Genomic DNA, 24,325 nt, shown 5'->3' with positions numbered 1-24,325 from the left:
ATGCCAAAGACAGCAAAGATAACTACATTAACATCAAACACAACAAACGTTAAAACTACAACACAAGACAAAGGGGACTGGGGTGATGACTCAATTGGCTAATTCTCTGCCTGCAAGAACTGGCATCTCATATGGGTACCAATTCATGTCCCAGCTGCTCCACTTCCCATCCAGCTCCCTGCTTGTGGCTGGGAAAGCAGCTAAGGAGGGCCCAAAGCCTTGGATACCGTACCCATGTGGGAGACTCGGAAGAAGTTCCATCCTTCTGGTTTCACATGTGCTCAGTTCCAGCTGTTGTGGCCACTTGGGGAGTGAACCAGTACATGGAAGATCTTTCTCTCTGTCCTTCTAGCTGTAAAAATCTGCCTTTCCAATACAAATTAACAAAAAATTTTTTACAAATATCTCACATTATTTATTTTAAGCTTTATTTCATTTTTATTGGAAAGTCAGGTATATATACATAGACAGGAGGAGAGACAGAGAAGATCTTCCATCCAGTGATTCACTCCCCAAGTGGCTGCAACAACTGGAGCTGAACTGATCTGAAGCCAGGAGCCAAGAGCCTCTTTCAGGTCTCCCACACAAGTACAAGGTCCCAAGGCTTTGGGCCATCCTCAACTGCTTTCCCAGGCCACAAGCAGGGAGCCTGATGGGAAGCAGGGCTGCCAAGATTAGAACTGGTTCCCACATGGGATCCCAGCGCATGCAAGGTGAGGACTTTAGCTGCTAGGTCACCGCGCTGAGCCCCAATAAGTCTTTTTTAAAAGAGATGAAAAAAGTTACTAGCTAAGTATCAATTCATCTAAATGATACAATTGCAAATACATATGTGCGTACATACTACATACACAAACATACATATATATATCAAATACTGCAGCAGTAATTATATAAGACAATTATTTGGGGTTTGTTGAATAAAGTGGTCAGCTTGTGGTAGAAAAAGGGAAGCCACTGTTCGCCACGCAGGAATTCCATATGGGCACTCATGTCTCAGTTGCTCCACCTGCAATCCAGTTCCCTGCTTCTGCCCATGAGAGCAGCAGGGAGGATCTCTCCAGTCCTTGGGCCCCTGCACCCATGTGGGAGACACAGACTGAATTCCCAGCTCATGATTTCAGCCTGGACCATTCCCAGTTCTTGGAAGGCATTTTGAGCAGTGTACGAGCAGGTAGAAGATCTCTGTTTCTCTGCTTTTCAAATATAACCAAATAAAAAAGAAATACCAAAAAACATCTAGTAAATACAGGAGCTGGCACCATGGTGTAGCAGGCTAAGCCTCCATCTACGGCACAAGTGTCCATACGAGTGCTGGTTCAAGTCCTGCCTGCTCTGCTTCTGATCCAGCTCCCTGCTAGTGTACCTGGGCAAACAGCAGATGATGGCCCAAGTCCCTGGCCCCTGGAACACACAAGGGAAGAAGCTTCTGGTCTTGGCCTGGCCTAGCCCCAGCCTATGCAGCCATTTGGTGAGTAAATCAGCAGATGGAGTCTTTCTCTATATATAACTTTGCCTTTCAAATCAAAGTAAATACATCTGTAGAAGAAAAAAACAAATTAGGCCCTGCACCATGCCTAGTGGCTAAATTTCTCGCCTTGAAAGCACCGGGATCCTATATGGGCGCCGGTTCTAATCTTGGCGGCCCCACTTCCCATCCAGCTCCTTGCTTGTGGCCTGGGAAAGCAGTCAAGGATGGCACAAAGCCTTGGGACCCTGAACCCACGTGGGAGACCCAGAAGAGCTCCTGGCCCTTGGCTTCAAATCTGCACAGGACCAGCCATTGCAGACACCTGGGAAGTGAATCAGTGGATGCAAGATATTTCTCTGTTGCTTGAGTATTGGGAAAATACTGGGAGAAACTAGGCAGACTATAAAAGAGGTAGGCCAATTTCAAATAAACGGCATTCTCTTTACAAGAATGACCCACTGTGTATTGTCTTTTTTGTAACCCTAGTCCCTCCGCTCGGCTCAGGGTACATGGTAGCGATGCTGGTGTTGCTGACAATCTAATAGACATGTGTCAATATAAAACATTCCGTGCAAGAGCAAGAGAACACACATTCCTCTCAAGCACATGTAACATTGTCCTGGGCAAATCACATGCTTGGTCACTGAGGAAGACTTAAAAATTTTTAAAAATCAGTGGAAGGCAAATCAAGTATGTTTTCTAATCATAGTGACATGTAGGTAAAAACCAGTTGGAGCTGGCACGGTAGCTCAGTAAGCTAATCCTCAACCTCCAGGTCCAGTTAAAGTCCTGGCTGCTCCACTTCCAAACCAGCTCCCTGCTTGTGGCCTGGGAATCCACAGAGGACGGCCCAAAGCCTTGGGACCCTGCACCCACGTGAGAGACTCAGAAGGAGCTCCTGGCTCCTGGCTTCGGACCGGAAAAGCTCTTGCCATTGCAGCCACTTGGAAAGTGAACCAGTGGACAGAAGCTCTCTCCTCCTCTCCATAAATCTGCATCTCAAACAAAAACCAATGAATCGGGCCCCGCGGCGTGGACTAGCGGCTAAAGTCCTTGCCTTGAAAGCCCCGGGATCCCATGTGCACGCCGGTTCTAATCTCGGCAGCTCCACTTCCCATCCAGCTCCCTGCTTGTGGCCTGGGAAAGCAGTCGAGGACGGCCCAAAGCTTTGGGACCCTGCACCCACGTGGGAGACGTGGAAGAGGTTCCAGGTTCCCGGCTTCGGATTGGCACGCACCCGCCCGTTGCGGCTCACTTGGGGAGTGAAACATCGGATGGAAGATCTTCCTCTCTGTCTCTCCTCCTCTCTGTATATCTGGCTTTCCAATAATGAAAAAAAAAAAACAAAAACAATGAATCTTATAAAAAAGAAAGATGGAATTAAGTGTCAGGAGAAATCAGGGAAAATTCATGGAATTAAACGACATGCTAGCCATTCCTGGGCCTCCAGCCCAGGTGCTCCGATGGGAAGGGGGTCAAAGAAGAAATCCCAAAGGAAATCTAACAACATCTCAAGATAAATGTTAACACTACACAAAAAATGGCACATGCCAAAAACAGCTCTGAGAGAAATCACAGAAATAAATCCCTATATTAAAGAAGAAATCTTACTCTATTACTATAATTTTTTTAAAAAAGTTTAGTTCTTATTTCCACTAATTTGAGCTTAACAGGGCCTGGAATGATAGCCTAGTGGCTAAAATCCTTGCCTTGCATGGACCGGGATCTCATGTGGGCACCGGTTCTACTTCCAGTGACCCCACTTCCCATCCAGCTTCCTGCTTATGGCCTGGGATGCCACAAAGGATGGTCTGCCTGCCCTGCTTCTGAGAATTGCCCAAAACCTTGGGATCCTGCACCCAAGTGGGAGACCTAGATGAAGCTTCTGGCTCCTCGCTTTGGATCAGCGCAGCTCTGGCCCTTGCGGCCACTTGGGGAGTGAGTCAACGGACAGAACATCTTCCTCTCAGTCTCTCCTCCTCTGTATACCTGACTTTCTACTAAAAATAATTAAATCTTGGGCTCGGCAGCGTGGCCTAGTGACTAAGGTCCTCGCCTTGATCCCATATGGCCGCTGGTTCTAATCCCGGCAGCTCTACTTCCTCTCTATCTCGCCTCCTCTCAGTATATCTGACTTTGTAATAAAAATAAAATAAATCTTTAAAAAAAATAATTAAATCTTAGAAAAAAGATTTCTTAAAAAACAAAGTTCAGAATAGAAGTAAATGAAATACAGATTAAAAAATCAAAAGCCACTAAAACATCTAAAAAATAAACCATTAGCTACACTTTGAAAATAGAAGACTCGAGTAATAAGTGAAAATAACTTTACAACTTGCAACTGATAGCAGCAAAATACAAAGAATTCCAAGGAAGTGCTAGGAGTAATTATATGTCAACAACTGGAATAATCTGGAAGGATGAATGTACACCAATATACAGTCCATCTAGACTGAACCATAAGTAGATCTGTAACTACTAAGGAGACTGAATCACCAATTTTTAAACTTCCATCACAGTCAATCCCAGGCCCACATGACTTTATGGCTGAATTCTACCACAAGTTTCGGAACTAATTCTAATCCTTCTCAAACCCTTCCAGAAAATAAGATGGAATACTTCCAAACTCTTTGTTTGAGGCCAGCATTATGCTGAAATCAAAGTCAAAGAAGGATACCACAAGAAAAGAAAACTCCAAGGAACTGTCCTTGATTGACACAAAGATCCTCAACAAAACACTATCAGGTAATCGTACAACACACTGAAAGACCCACTCACCATGCTCAAGCAGGATGTATTCCTGGAACAAGGAGCGTGGAACACATCAAATCAATAAATGTGATACACCACAGAACAAATGACACAACCATGGGAGAATTGCAATAGACATGAAAAAGGCATTTGATAAAATCTATTTTTAAAAATCTCTCAGCCTGTTAGAAACAAAAGGGAATGTTCCTAAACACAATATAAGCCACATACAAATCAACAGCTATATCACGTTCCACAGTGAAACACTGGAAGTTTGCCTCTAAGGGACAGAACAAAAATAACTTTAATAAAATTTGGAAAAAGGGCTATTTATTTATTTATTTGAAAGAGTTATAAAGAGAAGTGAACCAACCAGCAGCTTAACCAACACCAGAGTCTATTTTAAAAAATGAGTCTGGAACGATAGCCTAGTGGTTCAACTCCTTGCCTTGCATGTGCTGGGATCCCATATCGGTGCCAGTTCTAATCCTAACAGCCCTGCTTCCCACCCAGCTCCCTGCTTGTGGCCTGGGAAAGTAGTCGAGGACGGCCCAAAGCCTTGGGATCCTGTACCCACGTGGGAGACCTGGAGGAAGCTCCTGGCTCCTGGCTTTGGATTGGCTCAGCTCCAGCTGTTGATGCCACTTGGAGAGTGAATCACTGGATGAAATATCTTCCTCTCTGTCTCTCCTTCTCTCTATATATCTGACTGTCCAATAAAAAGAGATAAATCTTAAAAAAATAAAACTCTTGGTACTTCTAAAATCTGCAGTTATAGGATACAAAACCAAAACACAAAAATCTAGCACTTTTATATATTAACAGTAAACTATACAAATGGGAAATTTTAAACCTCACACAACAAAAACCAAAAAACTCTTTAGGTATAGATTGAAACAAGAAAGTGAAAGACCTTCATACAAAAGATGAAATAAATGGAGAAAAATATAAACAGAAAGATATTCTGTTTACAGATTAGAAGATTTGCAACTGTCAAAATTTGCACATTTGTCAAAGTAATTATAGATTCAATGCAATCTTTATCAAAACCCCAGTAAAATCTTTCACAAAAATATAAAAGCAATCATTAAATTTGTGTGGAAACACAAAGATCCCAAACAGAAAAGAATAATTTCAGGTAAAATTAACCAAAGCCGAATGTATCCATAACTTAACAGTACAAAGCTATTGTAATCCAAACAGTATGGCACTAGAATACAAACAGGTACACTGACTAATGTAACAGGACAAAGTCCCGAGACAGACTTGTGCCTGAGGTCAAGTGATTTTAACAAAGCTGTCAAGAACAGTCTAGTGTAGAAAAGCTATATAGAACAAGAATGAAATTGGTTATTTACCCCATAGCACATTTAAATATTAACTCCAAATTGGGTAAATATTTAAACATAACTCCTCAAACTATGAAACTACAACTAGAAAACACAGGAAAAGCCTTACTGGTCTGGGCAACAATCTTGACTATGACCTCAGAAACACAGGTAAAAGCAAAATGAACAAGTCCGATTGTATCAAATCAAAAGAAAAAAAACCCTCAAACTTTTTGCACAGTAAAGAAAAAACAGACACAGAATGGAAGAAAATACTTTCAAACCATAAACATAAGGAGTCAATATAAAAAACATATAAGGAATACAAACAACTTTATAGGGAAAAAAGCAAATAAGCCAGTTAACCCATGGACAAGAATCTGTTAATTATGTTTGGCCAACAAAAGTTCACTTGATTACTAAAAATGAACATAATACTGAAAATGAAAATGGGAGAACAGATCTATGGCATAGTGCACAGAGCCTCCACTTGCAATGCCAGCCTGCCATGTGAGTGCCAACTCAAGTGCTTGGGCCCCTGAACCCACAGGCGAGACCCAGATGAAGCTCCAGGCTCCTGGCTTCAGCTTGGCCCAGCCCTGGCCACTGCAGCCATTTGGGGAGTAAACAAGCAAATGGAAGCGATCTCTCACTCATCCTCCCTCTCTCCCCCTCCTAACTCTGCCTTTCAAAGAAAATTTTTAAAAATCTTTAAAAAGAAAGTGAGTAAATATTCTGAGTACACATTTTTCAAAACAAGACATACAAACACCCAACAAGTTCATTGAAAATGCTCATTACAAAGCTTTACAGAAATGGACATTAAAACCACTAGATATCACCATATACCTGTTAGAATGGCTGTTACTAAAAGACAATAATGACACTTTGGAGGCAGGCATTGAGGTATAGTGGGCTAAGACACTGTGATACTAGAATCCCATATGAGAGCGCTGGTTGGAGTTACATGCTTAGCTGTTTGGTACCCAAACTCTATACATGTTTGTAGAATCCAACTAGTTTGTCAGATAAACAACCTGTTTTATAGAGCAGTGAACCCTTGGAGCTTCACTCCAAGGCTGAATCAGTCTCTTAAGAATAGTGCCAAGGTATCCTCCCCTCTGCTTCTGGATAAATCCTTCTCAGTCCTCCGCACGCCAACCTGTCATATGGGGATCTTGTCAAACACATGTCTGACATGAGCAAAACTGATAATTCGAGATGTGGTGATGGCTTATAGTCTTTGTCCACTTGCAGAACAGTGGTTGTTTTCTATTTGCTACGAGTTGACTTTCCTACCTATTGGAGGGTTAAGCTCGTTATTGGGAAGTGAACTGAAAGCATGTCATTGTCAAAATTTTTTTTTAAACGAACCAATAAGGCAGGAGGTGGGAGGATGAGACTGTGGGCAGGTAGGAGGGTGGGCAAGTAGGATCACCATGCTCTTCAATATAGGGAATGCACTCACCTTACACAAACACAGGAAAAAGAAAAATACCACATGCTTGGAGTGCATCTGGGATGGGCCCTTAGGCCAACAGGCAGCACACGCATGGCCTGGTTCTTGCTGGGACCACGGACCACACACATGGCCTGGCTCTTGCTCGGACCACGGACCACACGCATGGCCTGGTTCTTGCTCGGACCACACCCTAGGGTGATTTCCAAAGGCCACTTAGCATCATTTCAGAGATGCCTTTGGCGAAAGAGATTCCTGTTTCAAAACCAACTTCTGGTCCCTCAAATAATGAATGATCAGTTCAATACCAAAAGGACTCACTCACATACATGTGTGGGTTTTTTTTTTTCACAATGAAGAAAAACTTCATTTTTAATTTAAACTCAGCTTTTTTGTTATTTGAATTGTTATCAAGCAGAAATACTTATAATGAAGCTAAAATAAGAAAACACAAGAGGCCATTGCTGTCCTATCTGGAATTCCAATTAGAGTCTGTGTTCAATGTGATAGAGAGGCCAACCATAGATCCCCCAAGCAGTGAGAACGAGATAAACCTCAAACAAGAATAATATCAGAGCTTAAGGGGGAGAAAAGCCATCCTTTTTCGTAAGTTTGTAGTTACGGCTCAGAGGGATGCTAAGGAGAAAGACCAGTGGGAAGAACGTCTGAGAGGAACATACATCAGTGGAACAATGCGGTGCACAGGCAGATCAGACCTCAGCGGCTCAGCAGCCTCTGCAGTGTTCTGCTGGGAGCCCCGGCCACTCCGAGAAAGACACAAGCTGACCTCCAGTCCAGATCCAAGAGCCAAGCACATTCCAAACACACACTCCAACTCCCCAAGCCAGAGGAAGCCTAGCAACTTGAGGATGGCTCAATCCTGATGACTGGGCCCGAGTCACACTCCTTCCTTTCTTTCCTTCAGGGGCCCCCCAATGAACACAGCTGCCTTGAAGCCAAAGTGAGTTTTCCTAAGAGTGGCTGTATACATGCCTGAGTCTTGTGACCACTACTTACCTGGTGTTTCTGGGCTCTGGTCACACAATGTCTCATATGAGGCAACATAAAACTATTGGCACTGACTTCCACTGCCTCCAGAAGCACTACTCACAAATGAGCCCAGAACTGCAATTCCCAGTGAGAGCAGGAACAAATGAGGAGGCAGGGACTAGGACCTTCCACATTTTCCCTGCCCTACAGCTCTAGGTGTCACAGGCAGATCCCAGGTTCTGTACTTCATTTTTAAAAGGTATGTAAGAGAAGTCAGGAAGAGACAGGAGTAGGGGTGATTCAGGCAGGTAATTCTAGAACTTTCTTTAAAATTACCACACTTTCAGCAGTTTCAGTATTGTACTCACCACCACTGCACAGAGGTTGTATTTAGGATGCTTCCGGAAAACTGGACAGATGTACGGAGTGAGGTCCAAGTTGGTGAGCGGGTAATGAATGTCTGTTCTCAGTTTCCGCTTCAATGTACCCTGAATGTCAAACCTGGAACAACAGGTGTGTGAAATACAAAGTAAGCTTGCGAACCCCTTGGAATGAAGTCTACATACCTTGACAAATTTCAAGTACAAATAGGATTGCTTCTTTTTTTTTTTCTAAACAAAAAATGTATCTGAAAGGCACAGTGAGAAAGATCTTCTATCCACTGGTTCACTCCCAAAATGACTCCAACAGCCAGTGCCGGACCAGGCCAGTCAGGAGCCTGGAACTTCAGCCAGGTCTCCCACACAGGTGGCCCGTGTGATTGGCACACCACCTGCTACATTAGTCAGAAGCCATTGATTAAAGGTGGAGAAGCTGGGACTTGACCCAGTGCTCAGATGTGGTGGTGTGCAGCTTGTGGCATAGCCCGCTGTCCCCCAGTGCTGGCCCCAAATAGAATTTCTTGGCAACATTTGATACAGATCTCCACATGCATTCCTTTTTCTTATTAACATGTATTTACCACACAAACCCACACCAAAACAAACTGGAGAAAGCCAAGGGGTCTGGGCCTTCAAGCTGAAGGTGCAGCTTCCCTGAGCAGAGGGGGGAAACAAAGGGGCCCAGCAAGGCCCGGCCTAGGGATTCAGCAAGCCCGGAGGAGCACCTGAGGAACCGGCGCCAGCTGAACCCGCTCACCCTCACTGGCACGGGTAAGCCTGGGTGTCAGGCTGTCTTGCGTCTCTTCGTCCCACTCTGAGGTTTTAGTGAGAAAACTTTGTGAGAATCTTCTTCCTCTTAACTGTTCCAGACCAGAAATGACCCAATCTGGGCTCAGATCAGAGTCATGTGGTACTTTGGGTCTGAGGCAGGGTTATTATCAGGTGAGCTAGCTTTTTGCTGGAAATAAACCTGTTCAGAAAAACTAAGGGGGTGTCATGTGACTCCGCAACAGAAATGAAGACTTTACAATTACACAGAAACCTAGATCCAAGTGCTTGCAGAAGCCGCTTAGCTGCGCTCCCCACCCCTGCAGCAAACTAGGAGTAACTCAAATACCCCTCAGTTGGTGAGTGGACAGACAGTTACAGTACTTTCATAGAAAGGAATAATACAGAGTAACAAAAAGCAAGGGAGCATTTAAATGTGCAGCCACGTGGAGGAATCTCCAAAAACACGATGCTAAGTGAGAATTGCCTAGTTCAAAGGGCTATTTACAGCATGGGGCAGTTTGAAAAAAAGGCAACACTCAAAGGAAGATTACCAGCTCTACAATTCCAGGAGCTCAGGGTAGCAGAAGAGCCCAGTTATACAGGAGCATGCCAAAGCCTTTTAAGGCAGCACAAGGAGTCTGTGTGTTGGCTTTATGGTCCCTGAGTGCACGCAGCTGCCCATAGACAGACCCGTGCACCCCAATGGTGTGTTATGGGCTCCCATAAAGCTCAGTCACCTTTAGCAGAGAAGCTAAGGGAGTCAGGGGAGCTGCCTTGGGTCGCCCCCCTCCAGCCAGGTTTGAACAATCTGAACCCTGAAAGCAGCAGGGGAGACTTCTGCTTGCTAACTCCACTTGAACGGACTTGGAAGCCACCACTCTGTCGGAACAAGCCCAAAGCTAACAACCTGAAAAGAAATCCGCCATCTTCTTGGGAGTGTAAGAGAAGTGAGGACACAGGGCAAGCTGACGACCCCAGGGTGGGAGAGCAGAGAAGACCACTTCTGAAAACTTACCCAGGCAGAAAGTGCCACTCGATTCTTGTCCGCAGGGAGCTGGCCCAGGGCGGAGCACCTCAACGGCAGTGGATGTGTTTAGAGGCTAACACCTCCTGGGGAGCCAACCAGGACAGGCCCACACTTTGTTGAGATTTACCACGAGAAACCCAACCAGGACCTCAGCGTGGACCTCACAGAAATACCCTCTGGCTCTTCTGTCAAGCAGGGAGCAGAAGAAATTGATTTGAAATTTGCTGGAAGGTTCTGTTCTTAACAAGGTCTGTCCACAGGAGAAACCAATTAACCTGCTCAGCGCAGGCTGCATCAGAATGGATTTCACCTGGAGAAAGCCACTACCTCCCAACCCCAGCTCAAAGTGACCGGCAGGCTCAATGAGCCCAAGACCTCATCATGGGACTGGAGAATGCGTCCCCTTCCCCCGACCTCACCACGCCACCTCCTGACACCTGTTTCTTTGGACCCAGGGCACCATGTCGGGCTATCAAGAAAACATTACAAACCATACAAAGAGAAAATTTGACAAGCAGAGCAAGCGCTGGAAGCAGATGTGAGAAAGACCAGAGTGGGAATTTGAAAGCAGCAAATGGCCCAAATCTTGGAGCCCAAATCCTTGCCCCCACATGGATGCACTTCCTGGGTGGAATTCCCAGCTCCTGGCTGCGTCCTGGTTCAGCCCCTCCCCTGCCCGCCGCCACTATAGGCGCTTGGGAAGTAAACCAGAAGATGGAAAATTTCTCCGTCTTTTTGTCTCTGTAACTTTTAAATAAATAAATAAAAATGTTAAAGAAAATTCCAAAACTGAAAAGCAAAAACAAAACAAAACAAAAAAGACTGGTAAATCCAGGACAGTATCCAAAAACTGGACCTTTTGGACAACTCCAGAGGCATAAAGCGTGCTTAATGGGGAAACAAAATGGGGAAGAAAGAAGAAAGAAAAAATGTTTGAAACAGTAATGACTGAGAATTTCCCCCAAAGTAATGCCAGAGACCAGGCCAGCGACGGAGGCAGCTCCAGGGGAGGAGCCAGAAAAACCACAGCTAAGCGTGTCATGTTCAGACTGCAGAACATCAAGGACAAAGAAAAAATTCTGGAGGAAGCCAGCAGAGGGGCTGGGAATGCACCTACAATGGAGAAAGAAAAAATTATATCCAATCTCCCCTCAGATACGATGCAAATAACAGGGCAATGGAGGAGCTGGCCTTGTGGCGAAGGGGGTATAACCATCCAGCATGCCCTATGCGCTGCTCCACTTCCGATCCAGCTCCTTGCTATTGTGCCTTGGAAAGCAGCATAAGAAGTTTAAGTGCTTGAGTCCCTGCCTGCATGTGGGAGACCCAGAGGAAGTTCCTGGCCTTTGGCTTTGGCTTGACTCAGCACTAGTTGTTCCAGCCAACGGGGGAGTGAACCAGGAGATGGAAGATTTTCCTTCTCTCTGTGTCTCCCTCTCTCTAACTCTGGCTTTAAAATAAACAAATATATCTTTTTAAAAGATTTATTTTTATTTGAAAGGCAGATATATAGAGAGGAGGAGTGACAGAGAGGAAGATCTCCTTTTGACTCGCTCCCCAAGTGGCCACAATGGCCGGAACTGCGCCAAACCGAAGCCAGGAGCCAAGAGCTTATTCTGGGTCTCCCTCACAGGTGCAGGGTCCCAAAGCTTTGTGCCATCCTCAGCTGCTTTCCCAGGCCACAAGCAGGGAGCTGGATGGGAAGCAGGACTGCCAGGATTAGAATCGGCATCCATATGGGATTCCAGTTAGTTCAAAGCAAGGACTTTAGCCACTACGCTATCGCGCCAGGCCCTGAAATAAATGAATTTTTTAAAAAGATTTATTTATTTTTATTACAAAGTCATATTTACAGAGAGGAGGAGAGAGACAGAGGAAGATCTTCCATCTAATGATTCACTCCCCAAGTGAGCCGCCACAGCCGGTTCTGTGCCGAACCAAAGCCAGGAGCCTGGAACTTTTTCCAGGTCTCCCACACGGGTGCAGGATCCCAAAGCATTGGGCTGTCCTCGACTGCTTTCCCAGGCCACAAGCAGGGAGCTGGATGGGAAGTGGAGCTTCTGTGATTAGAACCAGCGCCCATATGGGATCCCGGGGCGTTCAAGGCAAGGACTTTAGCCGCTAGGCCACGCCGCCGGGCCCATAAATAAATTTTAAAGAAGAAGAAAGCGGAATGACATGCTTAATGGGGTGCTCGCTTTGGCAGCACAAATGGTTAATGGGTTCAGAAAGAGGAAAAAAAAAAACCCCAACAACCTTGAGTTCCGTACCCTGTAAACTGATCCCTCCACAGTGAAGGAGAAGGGCAGGCCGTGGCACTGCACATGAAGTCGCTACTTGGGGATTGAATCCCTTTAATCAACAAGCCTGAGTTCCAGCTACTCTGCTTCCAATCCAGCTTCCTGTTATTGCAACTGCAAGGCCTGGGTGATGGACCCAGTACATGGACCCTGTCAAGCACATCAGAGATGCAAATGGAGTTCTGCACTCCAAGCTGTTGGAGAAATTTGAGAAGTGAATGGGCAGCTGGAAGATCTCTCTCTTTTTCTCTCTCCTCTTCCCTCCTCCATCCCCACATTTCCAGTAGATAAAAATGCATGTGAAGGGCCTGGCGGCGTGGCCTAGCGGCTCAAGTCCTTGCCTTGAAAACCCCGGGATCCCATATGGGCGCCGGTTCTAGTCCCAGCAGCTCCACTTCCCATCCAGCTCCCTGCTTGTGGCCTGGGAAAGCAGTCCAGGACGGCCCAAAGCTTTGGGACCCTGCACCCGCGTGGGAGACCTGGAAGAGGTTCCTGGTTCCCGGCATCGGATTGGCGCGTACCGGCCCGTTGCTGCTCACTTGGGGAGTGAAACATCGGATGGAAGTTCTTCCTCTCTGTCTCTCCTCCTCTCTGTATATCCAGGTTTCCAATAATAATAAAATCTTTTAAAAAAAATGCATGTGAAATAAAAACCTTCTCAAACAGGGATTGAGAAAATTTGTTACCACTAGTTCTGCCTTGCGAGAAATGTACAAATTCTTATTTTTTTTAATTCTTTTTTTTTTTCCCCCAAAGAAATTCTTTAGAGAGAATGCAAACAACATGTTTGGGTACTCAGATCCACATAAAGAACAAGCCTTGAAGAAGTGAAGACAAAAATGCAAACTTGCATTTTAAAATAAATGAAAATGAAAACACAGCTCAAACTTGGTGGGCTAGAATCCTGGCCAGGCTGGATGTGTGGCTCGGCAGCGTGGAGCTTCCTGCTGGACAGGCAGGGCACTTTGCCCAGGCACACCCTGCGGGGTGATGGACTGATACTAAGGGACTGGTGCGGGTGCCAAAGTGCACCCTTTAAAAAGTGCCATTCTTGGGCCCGGTGGCGTAGCCTAGCAGCTAAAGTCCTCGCCTTGAAAGCCCCGGGATCCCATACGGGCGCCGGTTCTAATCCCGGCAGCTCCACTTCCCATCCAGCTCCCTGCTTGTGGCCTGGGAAAGCAGTTGAGGACGGCCCAATGCATTGGGACACTGCACCCGTGTGGGAGACCCGGAAGAGGTTCCAGGTTCCCGGCTTCGGATCGGCGGGCATCGGCCCGTTGCGGCTCACTTGGGGAGTGAATCATCGGACGGAAGATCTACCTCTCTGTCTCTCCTCTTCTCTGTATATCTGACTTTGTAATAAAATAAATAAATCTTTAAAAATAAAAGTGCCATTCTTTTCTATATAAAAACAAAAACAAAAACAAAAAAAAACCAAGGGCCAACACCCTGGCCTAGCGTTTTACACTTCTGTCTGCAAGGCTGGCATCCCATGTGGGTCGAAGTTTGAATCCTGACTGCTTCACTTTCGATCCAGCTCCCTGCTAACTCTGCTTTTTAAATAGTAATAAGAAGTAAATAAATCTTAAAAAAACCAAAACAGTTGAGGTGAGGGAGAGCCATTGGGTGTGAACAGTACAGTCCAGCAGGCCCTGCCTTTGTTCCAAGGTCCACACTCCAGGGAGGGGCTGCGTACCAGGGCTCGGGACCTTCCAGCGCTGCTCACAGAAAACTTCAGGCTGGAACCTTGGCTGGGCAGGGGGCACAAAGGCACAAGCCTCAGAGACCCTCCCTGGGCACCGCCCTGGCTCCCTCCAGGAGGCTGCTTTCTCTTCTTGGCTGATTGCTTGTAACCCAACAGGGTCGCCCCAGCCTAGGCCCTCCATTCTTTCCCCACTCAACCGGCCTTGTTCCTTCTAGGAACTCTGCTTGGGATGAAATGTGTGTCCAGCTTCCTGTATAAATTATTTTTAAAAAATTAGTAAATTGTGGGATACAATGAAATACTTACAGGGAAGTTTGTAGCATTGAATGTATGTATTAGTGAAGTACATCCTTTAAAAAAAAAAAAGATTGGCTAGAAAGACTTGGTTGGGGGGGGTGTGGATTGAGATTTTCCAACTGCTGATTCACTCCCCAAGGGGTCACGATGACCAGGGGCTGGGCCAGGCAGAAGGCAGCAGCCCTGAGCTCCATCCCCATCTCCCACCTGGGCGGCAGGGTTCGAGTCCCTCCAGCCATCCTCTGCCTCCCAAGCATCTTAGCAGGAGTTGGCTCAGAAGTGGAGCAGCCAGCAGCTGCACAGGCACTCACATGTGATAGTGGTACCTCAGGCATCAGCCCCATTGAGAGAAAGATATAAAGTCAATAATCTAAACTTCATTCTCAGGAAACACAGAAAAAGAAGATAAATCCAAGATGAGCTGAAGAAATAATAACTTTTTAAAAACCAGTAATTAATGAAAGTGAAATCAGGAAATCAGTACAGAAAATCAGCAAAACAGAGATCTGGTTCTTTACAAAAATAAGTAAAATAAAATGAATAAATCTCAAGTCAAGCTAACTAAACAACAAAGAGGGGCAGGTGTTCTGCTGTAGCGGGTTGAGCTACAAATGAGCCTGCCATGCCAGCAACCCAGTGTGGCACAGTGGTTCAGGTCCCAGCTGTTCTGTTTCCAAACTGGCTCACTGCTAATGTGCCTGGGAAAGCAGCAAAAGGTGACGCACGTGCTTAGGGGAGACCAGGTTGGAGTTCCAGGCAACTGTCCTTGCCTTGCTCTGCCCTGGCCCTGTGGATGGAAGATTTCTCTCTCTCTCTCTCTGTCTCTTTTCTTTCCTGCTCTCTTTGTCACTCGGCTTTCAAATAAATTACAGAAGATTAAACTTCTTTTTTAAAGGACAAATATTAGTTATTCTACTGATATGTGGTGGATACGTTTCTAGATAGAGAAGGAATGTGGAATAATTGCTTACAAGATACAGAGCTTCGGCTGGGGGTAAGAGAAAAGTTTTGGAAGTAACCTAACATTGTAATGTAATTCATGTGCATGAATTGTACACTTACCATTTCTAAGGTGGCAAATTCTATGCTTTATATACATTTGTTACAATTTTTAAAGAGGTTAATAACACGCCAAATACCACTGGATTGCGCATTTCAAAAAGGTGAATGGTTGGCATAGAATTATATCTCAATAAAGCTATTCAAAAATATTTGGCCCCAAAATATCAACATACATACCTTTTTAAGTGAAAAATAATTATTTTTGGTGCTTTGGAAATACTGGCTCTCACAGCTGTTTCTTGCTTGGTTTCACAAAAGGAGCAATGAATTTGGTTGTTCCAAGTCAGTGTGTCTTGTTGAAAAAAACACTGAAGACAGTCCTGTGGGGGAGAGAAAGCATTTGGCGACAAAACTGGATCACCTATGACCTGAGGCGTCTGTTTATATGAGAGCTATCAGAGAGCCTGGAATGGCACCCTCAGGGCTTCTCTCAAGGTCAGCAAGGCCACAGGCTGCAGCCTGCTAGTTGCAAAAGTCAGCTGGCAAAGCTGGCCACATCCAGACGCATTCACAGTAGCTCCATCTCACTTGTTACTGAGACGGAGCCAAGTGCTGCCTGCCTCACTCATCATCTATGAATCAGTATCTTCTGATTTATTTCCAAGTCATACTGTGTTTTCCATCAACAAGGTCAAATAGCTGTTGATCTAGTGACTGAATAATGACCGTGGACCCGGCATGATAGCCTAGTGACTAGACCCTCGCCTTGCATGTGCCCGGATCCCATATGGGTGCTGGTTTATATCCCGGCAGCTCCACTTCCCATCAAGCTCCCTGCTTGTGGCCTGGGAAAGCAGTTGAGGACGGCCCAAAGCCTTGGGACTCTGCACCCACTTGGGAGGCTCAGAAGAAGCTCCTGGCTCCTGGCTTTGGACCAGCTCAGTCTCAGCCATAGTGGCCATTTGGGGAGTGAACCAGCAGATGGGAGATCTTTCTCTTTTTCTCTCTCTATATATAAATCTGCGTTTCCAATAAAATCTAAAAAAAAAAAAAAGAAGAAAGAAAAGAAAAGAAAAGAAAAGAAAAATTGCCTCTGTCTAGGATTTGGGGATGGTGGCCATGACAGAGCAAGCAGAGTAGAAGTTACATGTGCCCTGGTGCCTGCGGGGCATCCTCAGTATGGCCAGAGCCCTGGTACTGCACACTACGAGCCTGAAGAGGAAGACGAGCAGGGATTTGGTTTGCAGTGGCCCTGCCATAAAGCCTGTTGATGCTGGGCCCAGCACGGTAGCCTAGCGGCTAAAGTCCTAGCCTTGCATTAGCCAGGATCCCGTATGGGCACTGGTTCATATTGCAGCAGCCCTACTTCTCATCCAGTTCCCTGCTTGTGACCTGAGGAAGCAGTCAAGGATGGCCCAAAGTCTTGGGACCCTGCACCCGCGTGTGGAAGTCCCGCGGAAGTGTGGGAGTCCAATGGAAGATATCCCTCTCTGTCTCTCCTCCTCTCTGTATATCTGCCTTTCCAATAAAAATAAAATTAAATTGGGCCTGGCGGCATGGCCTAGCAGCTCAAGTCCTTGCCTTGAACGCACCGGGATCCCATATGGGCACCGGTTCTAATCCCGGCAGCTCCACTTCCCATCCAGCTCCCTGCTTGTGGCCTGGGAAAGCAGTTGAGAACGGCCCAAAGCTCTGGGACCCTGCACCCGCGTGGGAGACCCGGAAGAGGTTCCTGGTTCCCAGCTTCGGATTGGCACAGAACTGGCCGCTGCGCTTACTTGGGGAGTGAATCATCGGACGGAAGATCTTCCTCTCTATCTCTTTTCCTCTCTGTATATCTGACTTTGTAATAAAAATTAAAAAATTTTTTAAAAATTAAATTAAATTAAAAAGCCTGCTGACACTGCCTTTCCAGCAAGCTCCAGTTGGCTGAAGGAACAAACCTGATACTAAGTAACAGGAGACTATTCACTAGGTTAGGTATGAAACTCTTAGGAACAAACCCACCTTCCTCATGTAGGAAGACACATACATTGGTAGAATTCTTCCAGGAAACTTCTTGCTCCTTGCCTCCTCCCTGGTGGCTCCTCACTATGGCTGTCAAATCTCGAGTCACCCACATCTCCCTCACACCTTCACGCACAGACTCTCAGCATTGACATGAAGACACAGACAGAAACCATTCTCTTTTCCCAACCTGTCTCAGAGCTCAAGGCTAAGAGAATGTTTAACTTATTTTTTATTTTATTTGAGAGATGTGAGCGAGCGAGAGAGAGAGAGAGAGAGAGATCCAGAGATCCCAAGTGCTGGGGCTGGGCTGGGCTGAAGCTGAGAGACTTGTGGCCTGGGTCACCCAACTACGTGAGGCATCAGTTGTTCCCACCCGGGATCTGCATCGGCAGGAAGCTGGAGCTGGAGATGCCAATATGAGGGATGGGGAGGTCTTAACCAGCATCTCAACTGCTGAAGATCTGCCCCCTTTGCTATTTAGTGTCTAGTCTGAACCTATAAAACCCCTGGGATGGAGGAGGGCCATAACATTTTTATAAGAATTTAGTAAGTTATGATGTGTACCAGCAATAGCACTGGTGTTTTGCTTACATTTAGACAGGTTCCTTCTTCTCTTTCCTTCTTTCTCTTTTCTTTTCTTTCTTTCTTTCCTTCCTTCCTTCCTTCCCTGCCTCCTTCCTTTCTTCTTTCTTTTCTTTTCCTTTCCTTCTCTAAACGGCGCAGTAGCCCTTTCATGTAGGAAGCAAGCCCAAGAAAACCTAGGGCTGAACACAGAGTGAGACAGAAGCACCGAGCACCCCGCGTCCCTACCTGAAGGGAGCACTCGTATTCAGATGGGATGGGGAGGGAGAGGACGGTGAAGACTTCATTTCTGTAGGTGTAGTTCTCACACTTCAAACATATGATGCCATAATTGAGCTGCCCTTCAAACAGCCGCGTGATGATCGACGTCTCATTGGGAATCACTTTCCTGCAGCATCTTTGAGTGGATCCCTTCTCATGCGGGCGTTTCCGGTGGTACTGAGCCAAGAAACAATTGAAGTGTTGTGGTTGTTGCTGTTTTTCTAATAAACGACTGAACCGTTCTATATGAATGATACACAGCTACCAGAAGCTACTTGGAGATGCAGACAATAGTTAAATCTGTTTGAGAACAGGTGAGGGCTCTTCAAAACGTAGAAAATACATGTTGTAAAACAAATGGTTGATGGATTTATTTATTTATTTTTGCAACAAAATACGCTTACCTTTTTGTTCGATTCCAGAGGAGAAAGGGCTGGTGAGGATTTGCTCCGTGAAATGCCCAGCACGGCCAGGGTTGAGCTGAGGTCAGCTGAGAGCTAGCAACTCAATACTGGCCTCCCACGTGGGCAAAGACCCAGCTGCTGGATTCCTCACCTGCTGCCTCCCAGGGTGCACATCTGCAGGAAACTGCAACTGGCAGCAGAGCTGAACTTGATCCTGGGCATTCCAAGGTCAGGTGTGGGCATCTCAACCAGCGACTTGCCTGCGGCACCAAAGCCCATGCCATGACCTTTGTGACGTGTCATTATCGTGGACGTGTGTTAGGACCGCAGCTGCCTCTAGTTTGGAGCTGTGCTCACCTTGTCACCTTCCCTTGCTTCTTTCATCACATACTTTGCCATCAAGGCCTTTCACCCTGACAGTAATTTGATGCCTGTAATTCCCAGTTTGGTCCTGAGGCCCACTGTGTTATTTATGGCAGAGTTGGCTACAAAGGAGAACACCAATGACCTTTCACCAACCACCAACCTCTTCCCCTCTGGCGAAAAAGAATGCTGCCACAAACCTCTTGTAATTGCCACAAATGGAACTGGAAGTTCGCCAATGGTAAGGATCCATGGTCACCTTGGGTGCTTTCTGAATGTGAGATGCGCACAAAGACATTGTGTAAAGTCAGGGACGTATCGACAGAGTGCGGAGCTGAGACCAAGGCTAAAGGTAGTAAGTTTTCTGAGTGAAAATAAAACCTCTAGAGTACTAAGTGATTGTGTGGTTAATGAAATCCATGCCCTCATCCAGCGAGCACTGGAAGTTAGGTACGTTGGTGTAAAAATCAAACATCAACAGGGCTTAGGTTTATCCTCAGATTCCAAACCAAGGTTAATATTTTCATGGGTTTTTTAGGTGTGATGAAAGCTTGGTTATAAAAATCTGTGTGATATTTCTCAGTAGAAATGTATATTTTTAAGGGGTCAGCAGGGTGGCTCACTATGCTAATCCTCCACATGCAAGCACGGATATCCCATATGGGCACCAGTTCATTACCCAGCTGCCCACTTCCCTTCCAGCTCCCTGCTAATGGCCTGGGAGAGCTGTGAATGATGGGCCAAAGCCTTGGGACCCTGCACCCAAGTGGAAGCCCTGGAAGGAGCTTGTGGCTTCAGAATGGCTCAGTTCTGGCCACTGTAGCCATCTGGGGAGTGAACCATCGGACAGAAGATCTTTCTCTGTCTTTCCTTCTCTGTAAATCTGCCTTTTTTAAATTAAAAAATACATCTAAAAATATTCATGCTTTTAATTGTTTTTAATTCGTGTTTTTAAAGTGATTTCTACTTTGAGAAATGGGTACGTACAGCTTTCTCCATGCAAGGGGAATGACATTAGCAGTTGGATCCCTGGATGACTGGCAGATGTGCCAAGGGAGCTGTCTCAGATGTCACCTCTGCACAGTGTCATCCAGCATGGATGCCTTGGAATCCCATCTTCCGGGGGGGGGGGGGCTCTTGAGGTTCAGAATGTGTGGTGGATATAGTTTCACATGACCTCCTAGCCCCCAAGCACGCTGCTTGGCACACAGCTGACAGCTTGCACCAGCCAAACCAAAGGAAGAAAAATGGGAGTATGCGTCGCAGCCAGCGTGAGAAGTGACTCGAACATCGGCCCTGAAGACTCGTACCATTTTGACTCGGTACCATTTTAAATATCTGCTTCCCCTAGGTCTCAGCTTCATTAAGATTTGTGCCCTTCAGGTTCAGATTTTGTTGTCTGCCAATGTGCTGTAACCTCGTAAGCCCATCCCCACCAATCTGCTGTAATCTCATGACGCTGTGCCTGATGGCTCCATCCACCAATCACTCACCGCCCCTTCCCTAATCCCCGTCTTCCACGGCATGCACCAATCCCCTGCAGCTCCAACAGTCTTAGCCACACATTCCATCTATAGCCTATGTCACTAATCCCTCACGCCCTCCTCCAAAGCCACCCTGGGGGAATAAAATATTCTCCATGTGTGTCCCTGCCTCCCCACCTTTCTCCCTCTGTCTCCACTCGGTCCATAGCCTTTACCCTGCTGGAATAAAGGACCTCCTGTTTGGCATGCTGTGTCTGGTGTTTCGGCTTGTGGCAAACTTAACCGGAAGAGAACTTGGTTACCTCGGAGAGACCAAACTGTTGGTCCTAAGGTCATGTCTTCCACTCACCCTTTTCAGAGTCTCATGGAGTTCATTTAGGACGTAAATCAAGAACTCCTGGGCATCTTGTTGGGTCTTCCTCATGAAGGCTGGGTAGAGGTGGCCAAGGGCAGACCGAAACACTTCTGGAGAGACACAGTCCGAGTCTCCGAGCCACATGTCTGTCATCAGGTAGGCAAAGGCAGTGGCCACCTCGCTGCAGTCCCTGGGAAAGAGAAAAGCGGGTGGGTTTCGGGCCAATTCAATGAAATGAAGGTTCCTCATCACGTAAGCGTGGGACATCCCCCCCCCCACAGTGGGGCTTTTATTCATTGTCCAGCCTCCCTTCCTGCAGTGTTCACCCCAGGGGTCTGTCACGGGAGCTTAGGGAGTTCCCACTGCTTCTGGCGCAACTACCAGCGGAGGAGACCTGCCCGGGCTGCAGGGACCTGGGACACCCTTACTTTTGGAGAGCGGTGATGTACTTTCCGGAGAGGAAGTACTCCACCAGCGGCGAGATACTGCAGAGGCATTGCAGGATGGCGTTCATGTAGCATGTGTTGCCCAGGTTCCGCAGGCCAGTCACGCCCTGCAAGTGGGGCTGCTGCTCCCGGGCCTCCTTAACTGGAAGGGGATTATAATAGCTTGTGCACTCTGCACTGGGGTGGCAGCACGCAGAAAGCAAGCAAGCATTTTGAAAGAACAAGCTCATGTACACATGACAATGATCGGCTCTCCTACTTAAGCAAAGAAGCACAGAAAGTCTATAAAATGGCATCCCTGAGTTCAGAACTCTGAAGAAGTGAAGCCACCCTGTAGTACAGAGAGAAAAGTTTCTTTCTGAAACCAAGAGAACTGTAAATATAAGCCCAGATTTGCTTGATTAAAACTGCAATCTTTTGGGGCAGGAGTTGTGGCATAGTGGATTAGACCTCCACCTGAGGGGGGGGGGCGGTGGAAGGGTTGGCATTCCATGCGGGCACTAGTTTGTTGTCCCGGCTGCTCCACTTTCAATTTGGCTCCCTACAAATGCATCTGAGATAGTAGTGGAAGATGGTTCAGGAGCATATTGGGCCCTTGCATCCACATGGGAGACCTGGAAGAAGCTACTGGCTCTTGGCTTCAACCTGGTCCAGCCCTGGCTACTGGAGCCACTTGGGGAACGAACCAGCAGATAGAAGACCTGTCTCTCTGTGTAACACTGAATTTTAAGTAAATAATTAAATCTGAAACCCACAAATGTTCTCACGGAGTATCAAAGTATTCATTTTATGCTGGGAAAAGAAATAATCTTTGGTAATAACAGTAACAACGGAGAACGGCTAACAATAACAGTAGCCATCATGTGTTGAGCCTGGAGCCTTATATATTTTCTCATTAAATTCTTTCAACAATTTTATGGGGTAGGAAATTAAAAATCTTCATTATATACACACATATAGTTATATAAAAATATATAAAAAAATATATATATATATTAGAAGCTGGAAGACAGTGTTAAAGTGAGCAGTCCAGGCTGCCTTGGCAGGCAGCTGTGCATGTGGCATTGTGGATGATCAGCAGGGTGGCAATACAGGGACAGGAGGAGGAGGGATCCCATGGGTCGCCTCCTCCCATGCCTCCTACCCCAGAGCCTCCTTTCCTGCGCGGGGCCAGCCCACCCTCTGTGTGCTTCATGACTTTTTGTTTTTTTTTTTGCACACATGCTCTGATGCAGCTTTCTCACTTCAGCACCTCTGCTTCCAGGGACGGCTGCCCCAGGCTTCCTCACCCATTTCCCAGGAAGCCCTGGACCCAGATGCAGATCTACTGCCTAGATTATCAGCCATCTTCACTTCCTCAGGGGGGACCCCGGAGGACCAAACCCCGGGGAACTCTCCCCACTGTGGCGCAGCTGCCCACATCCGAGCTGGTGTAGAAAGCTGTAGGAGGCAGAGGCTCACAGGACATAGTAGCTACCGAAGTCATCTGCAGGGACTGAGTGTGAAGTCATGGCCGTGGAACACGCTGGCCTCTGGCTTTTATTCAGGAGCTGCGGCGAATCCTTTTAACTTCATTTCTCCAAGCGCATTAAGCTGGCTCCTTTCGTCTGTTTCAAACAACGAATGTGCTCCCCCCCTCTGTCTGAAGCTGCCAACTGATTTTCACCTGTGTCAGGCACCAGAGCAAGTTGGATTTTCCCGTACATCACAATTCTTTCCATTCATCCACAAGATTCTAGCATGTTGCCATGACACGCTGTTGTTCGGTTGCTTGAACAGCCTGGAGAGATTATATCGGTCAGAATGAATCGCACATGTACATTTTTTACAAGAATCTTTTGAAAAGGAATTTATTTATTTGCTAGGGAGAGAGAAACAGAGAGGCTTCCATTCATTGGCTCACTCCAGATTTCCCATGTTGATAGCAGAGGCTGAAGTACTCGGGCCATCCTCCCACTGCCTTCCCAGGTGCATTAGCAGGGAACTGGATCATTGGAAGTGAAGAAGCTGGGGCTCAAAAACCAAACCGGTGCTTCAACATGGGATGCCAGCACTGTAAGCAGTGGTTTAACTTGCTGAGCCACAATGCGGGTCCTGAACCGCATACTTAGTCCCCACCTCCCCCTTCACTCAGTCTCACTAGTGTATGTAGAAACTACACACGTGCACATGCACACAGTGAAGACGGACTCCTGGAGTTAATGGGCACTCTGGCACTCCCACCTGTTCTAAGCACACGTTACCCCCTCCTGTGGGGAACACCCCTCACCCTGAGGCAACCGGATACTGCAGCTTCCAAATGCTAATACTGGGATAGAATGCAGGATTTCCTTTCATGGTCACCAACTACCATACAGAGGGGTTGGGGCAAAACCAGATGCCAGCAGTGCCACGCGGGGGTTACTATACAACAAGACCTTACAAGCGGAGATGTAGCAGAGCAGTCTTCAACAAACAACTGTTTCCAATCCAACTTCCCGCTGACGCACATCCTGGGAGGCAGCAAAAACTGGTCCCAAAACTTGGGTCCCTACTTGCCATGTGGGAGATGCAGATTGACCTGGACCCCTGGCTGCAGCTAGCGTGAGCATTTGGCACCTTCCGAGGGCGCGCCTCGGTGGAGATGGGGTCAGACAGCACGCCTCCCTGCACCTGCGGTGGCAGCCTGCCTGGGGCAGTGGAGCTACCAAGGCCCCAAAGGTGGTGGCAGCCTGGTTTCACTCGGTGTGAACTCACTCCTGTTGAGACACACTCAAGGGAAGGAAGGGCTTTTAGGGTGAATTCAATCTGCCTTTTCTCAGCTCTCCAGCAACCATGTGGATATTCAAAGTTTGTGGAAAATGTCTGAAAAAACTATGCTTGTCATTTGTTTCCATCAAAATTATTTTTAATTTCATTTCCCAGGAACTTTTTTTTAAAAAAAGATTTATTTTACTTTT

At 46.6% G+C, this 24,325-nt stretch overlaps 1 protein-coding gene across 2 annotated transcripts in view; it reads right to left on the bottom strand.

Moving 5' to 3' along the window:
* USP50 (ubiquitin specific peptidase 50) overlaps window positions 1-23,105 on the bottom strand; it is a 48,979-nt gene extending 25,874 nt beyond the window's left edge. Inside the window, exons 1-6 of one of the 2 annotated variants that reach the window (XM_012928301.2) lie at window positions 22,848-23,105; window positions 21,369-21,528; window positions 20,935-21,130; window positions 18,302-18,511; window positions 15,719-15,861; window positions 8,368-8,500 (exon numbers count right to left, since the gene is read on the bottom strand). In XM_012928301.2, the coding sequence (XP_012783755.1) occupies window positions 8,368-8,500; window positions 15,719-15,861; window positions 18,302-18,511; window positions 20,935-21,130; window positions 21,369-21,528; window positions 22,848-22,872 (867 nt within the window). In that variant the 5' untranslated portion in view covers window positions 22,873-23,105. The remainder of the gene's footprint in view (window positions 1-8,367; window positions 8,501-15,718; window positions 15,862-18,301; window positions 18,512-20,934; window positions 21,131-21,368; window positions 21,529-22,847) is intronic. The other variant, XM_012928298.2, reaches the window with a different exon arrangement.
* Window positions 23,106-24,325: the final 1,220 nt, after the last annotated feature.

This window comes from Ochotona princeps, chromosome 6 (assembly GCF_030435755.1).
Source record: "Ochotona princeps isolate mOchPri1 chromosome 6, mOchPri1.hap1, whole genome shotgun sequence".
NCBI classification, from domain to species: domain Eukaryota; kingdom Metazoa; phylum Chordata; class Mammalia; order Lagomorpha; family Ochotonidae; genus Ochotona; species Ochotona princeps.
The sequence above is the reverse complement of the archived record's forward strand: the minus strand, read 5'-3'. Positions and strand labels throughout refer to the sequence as shown.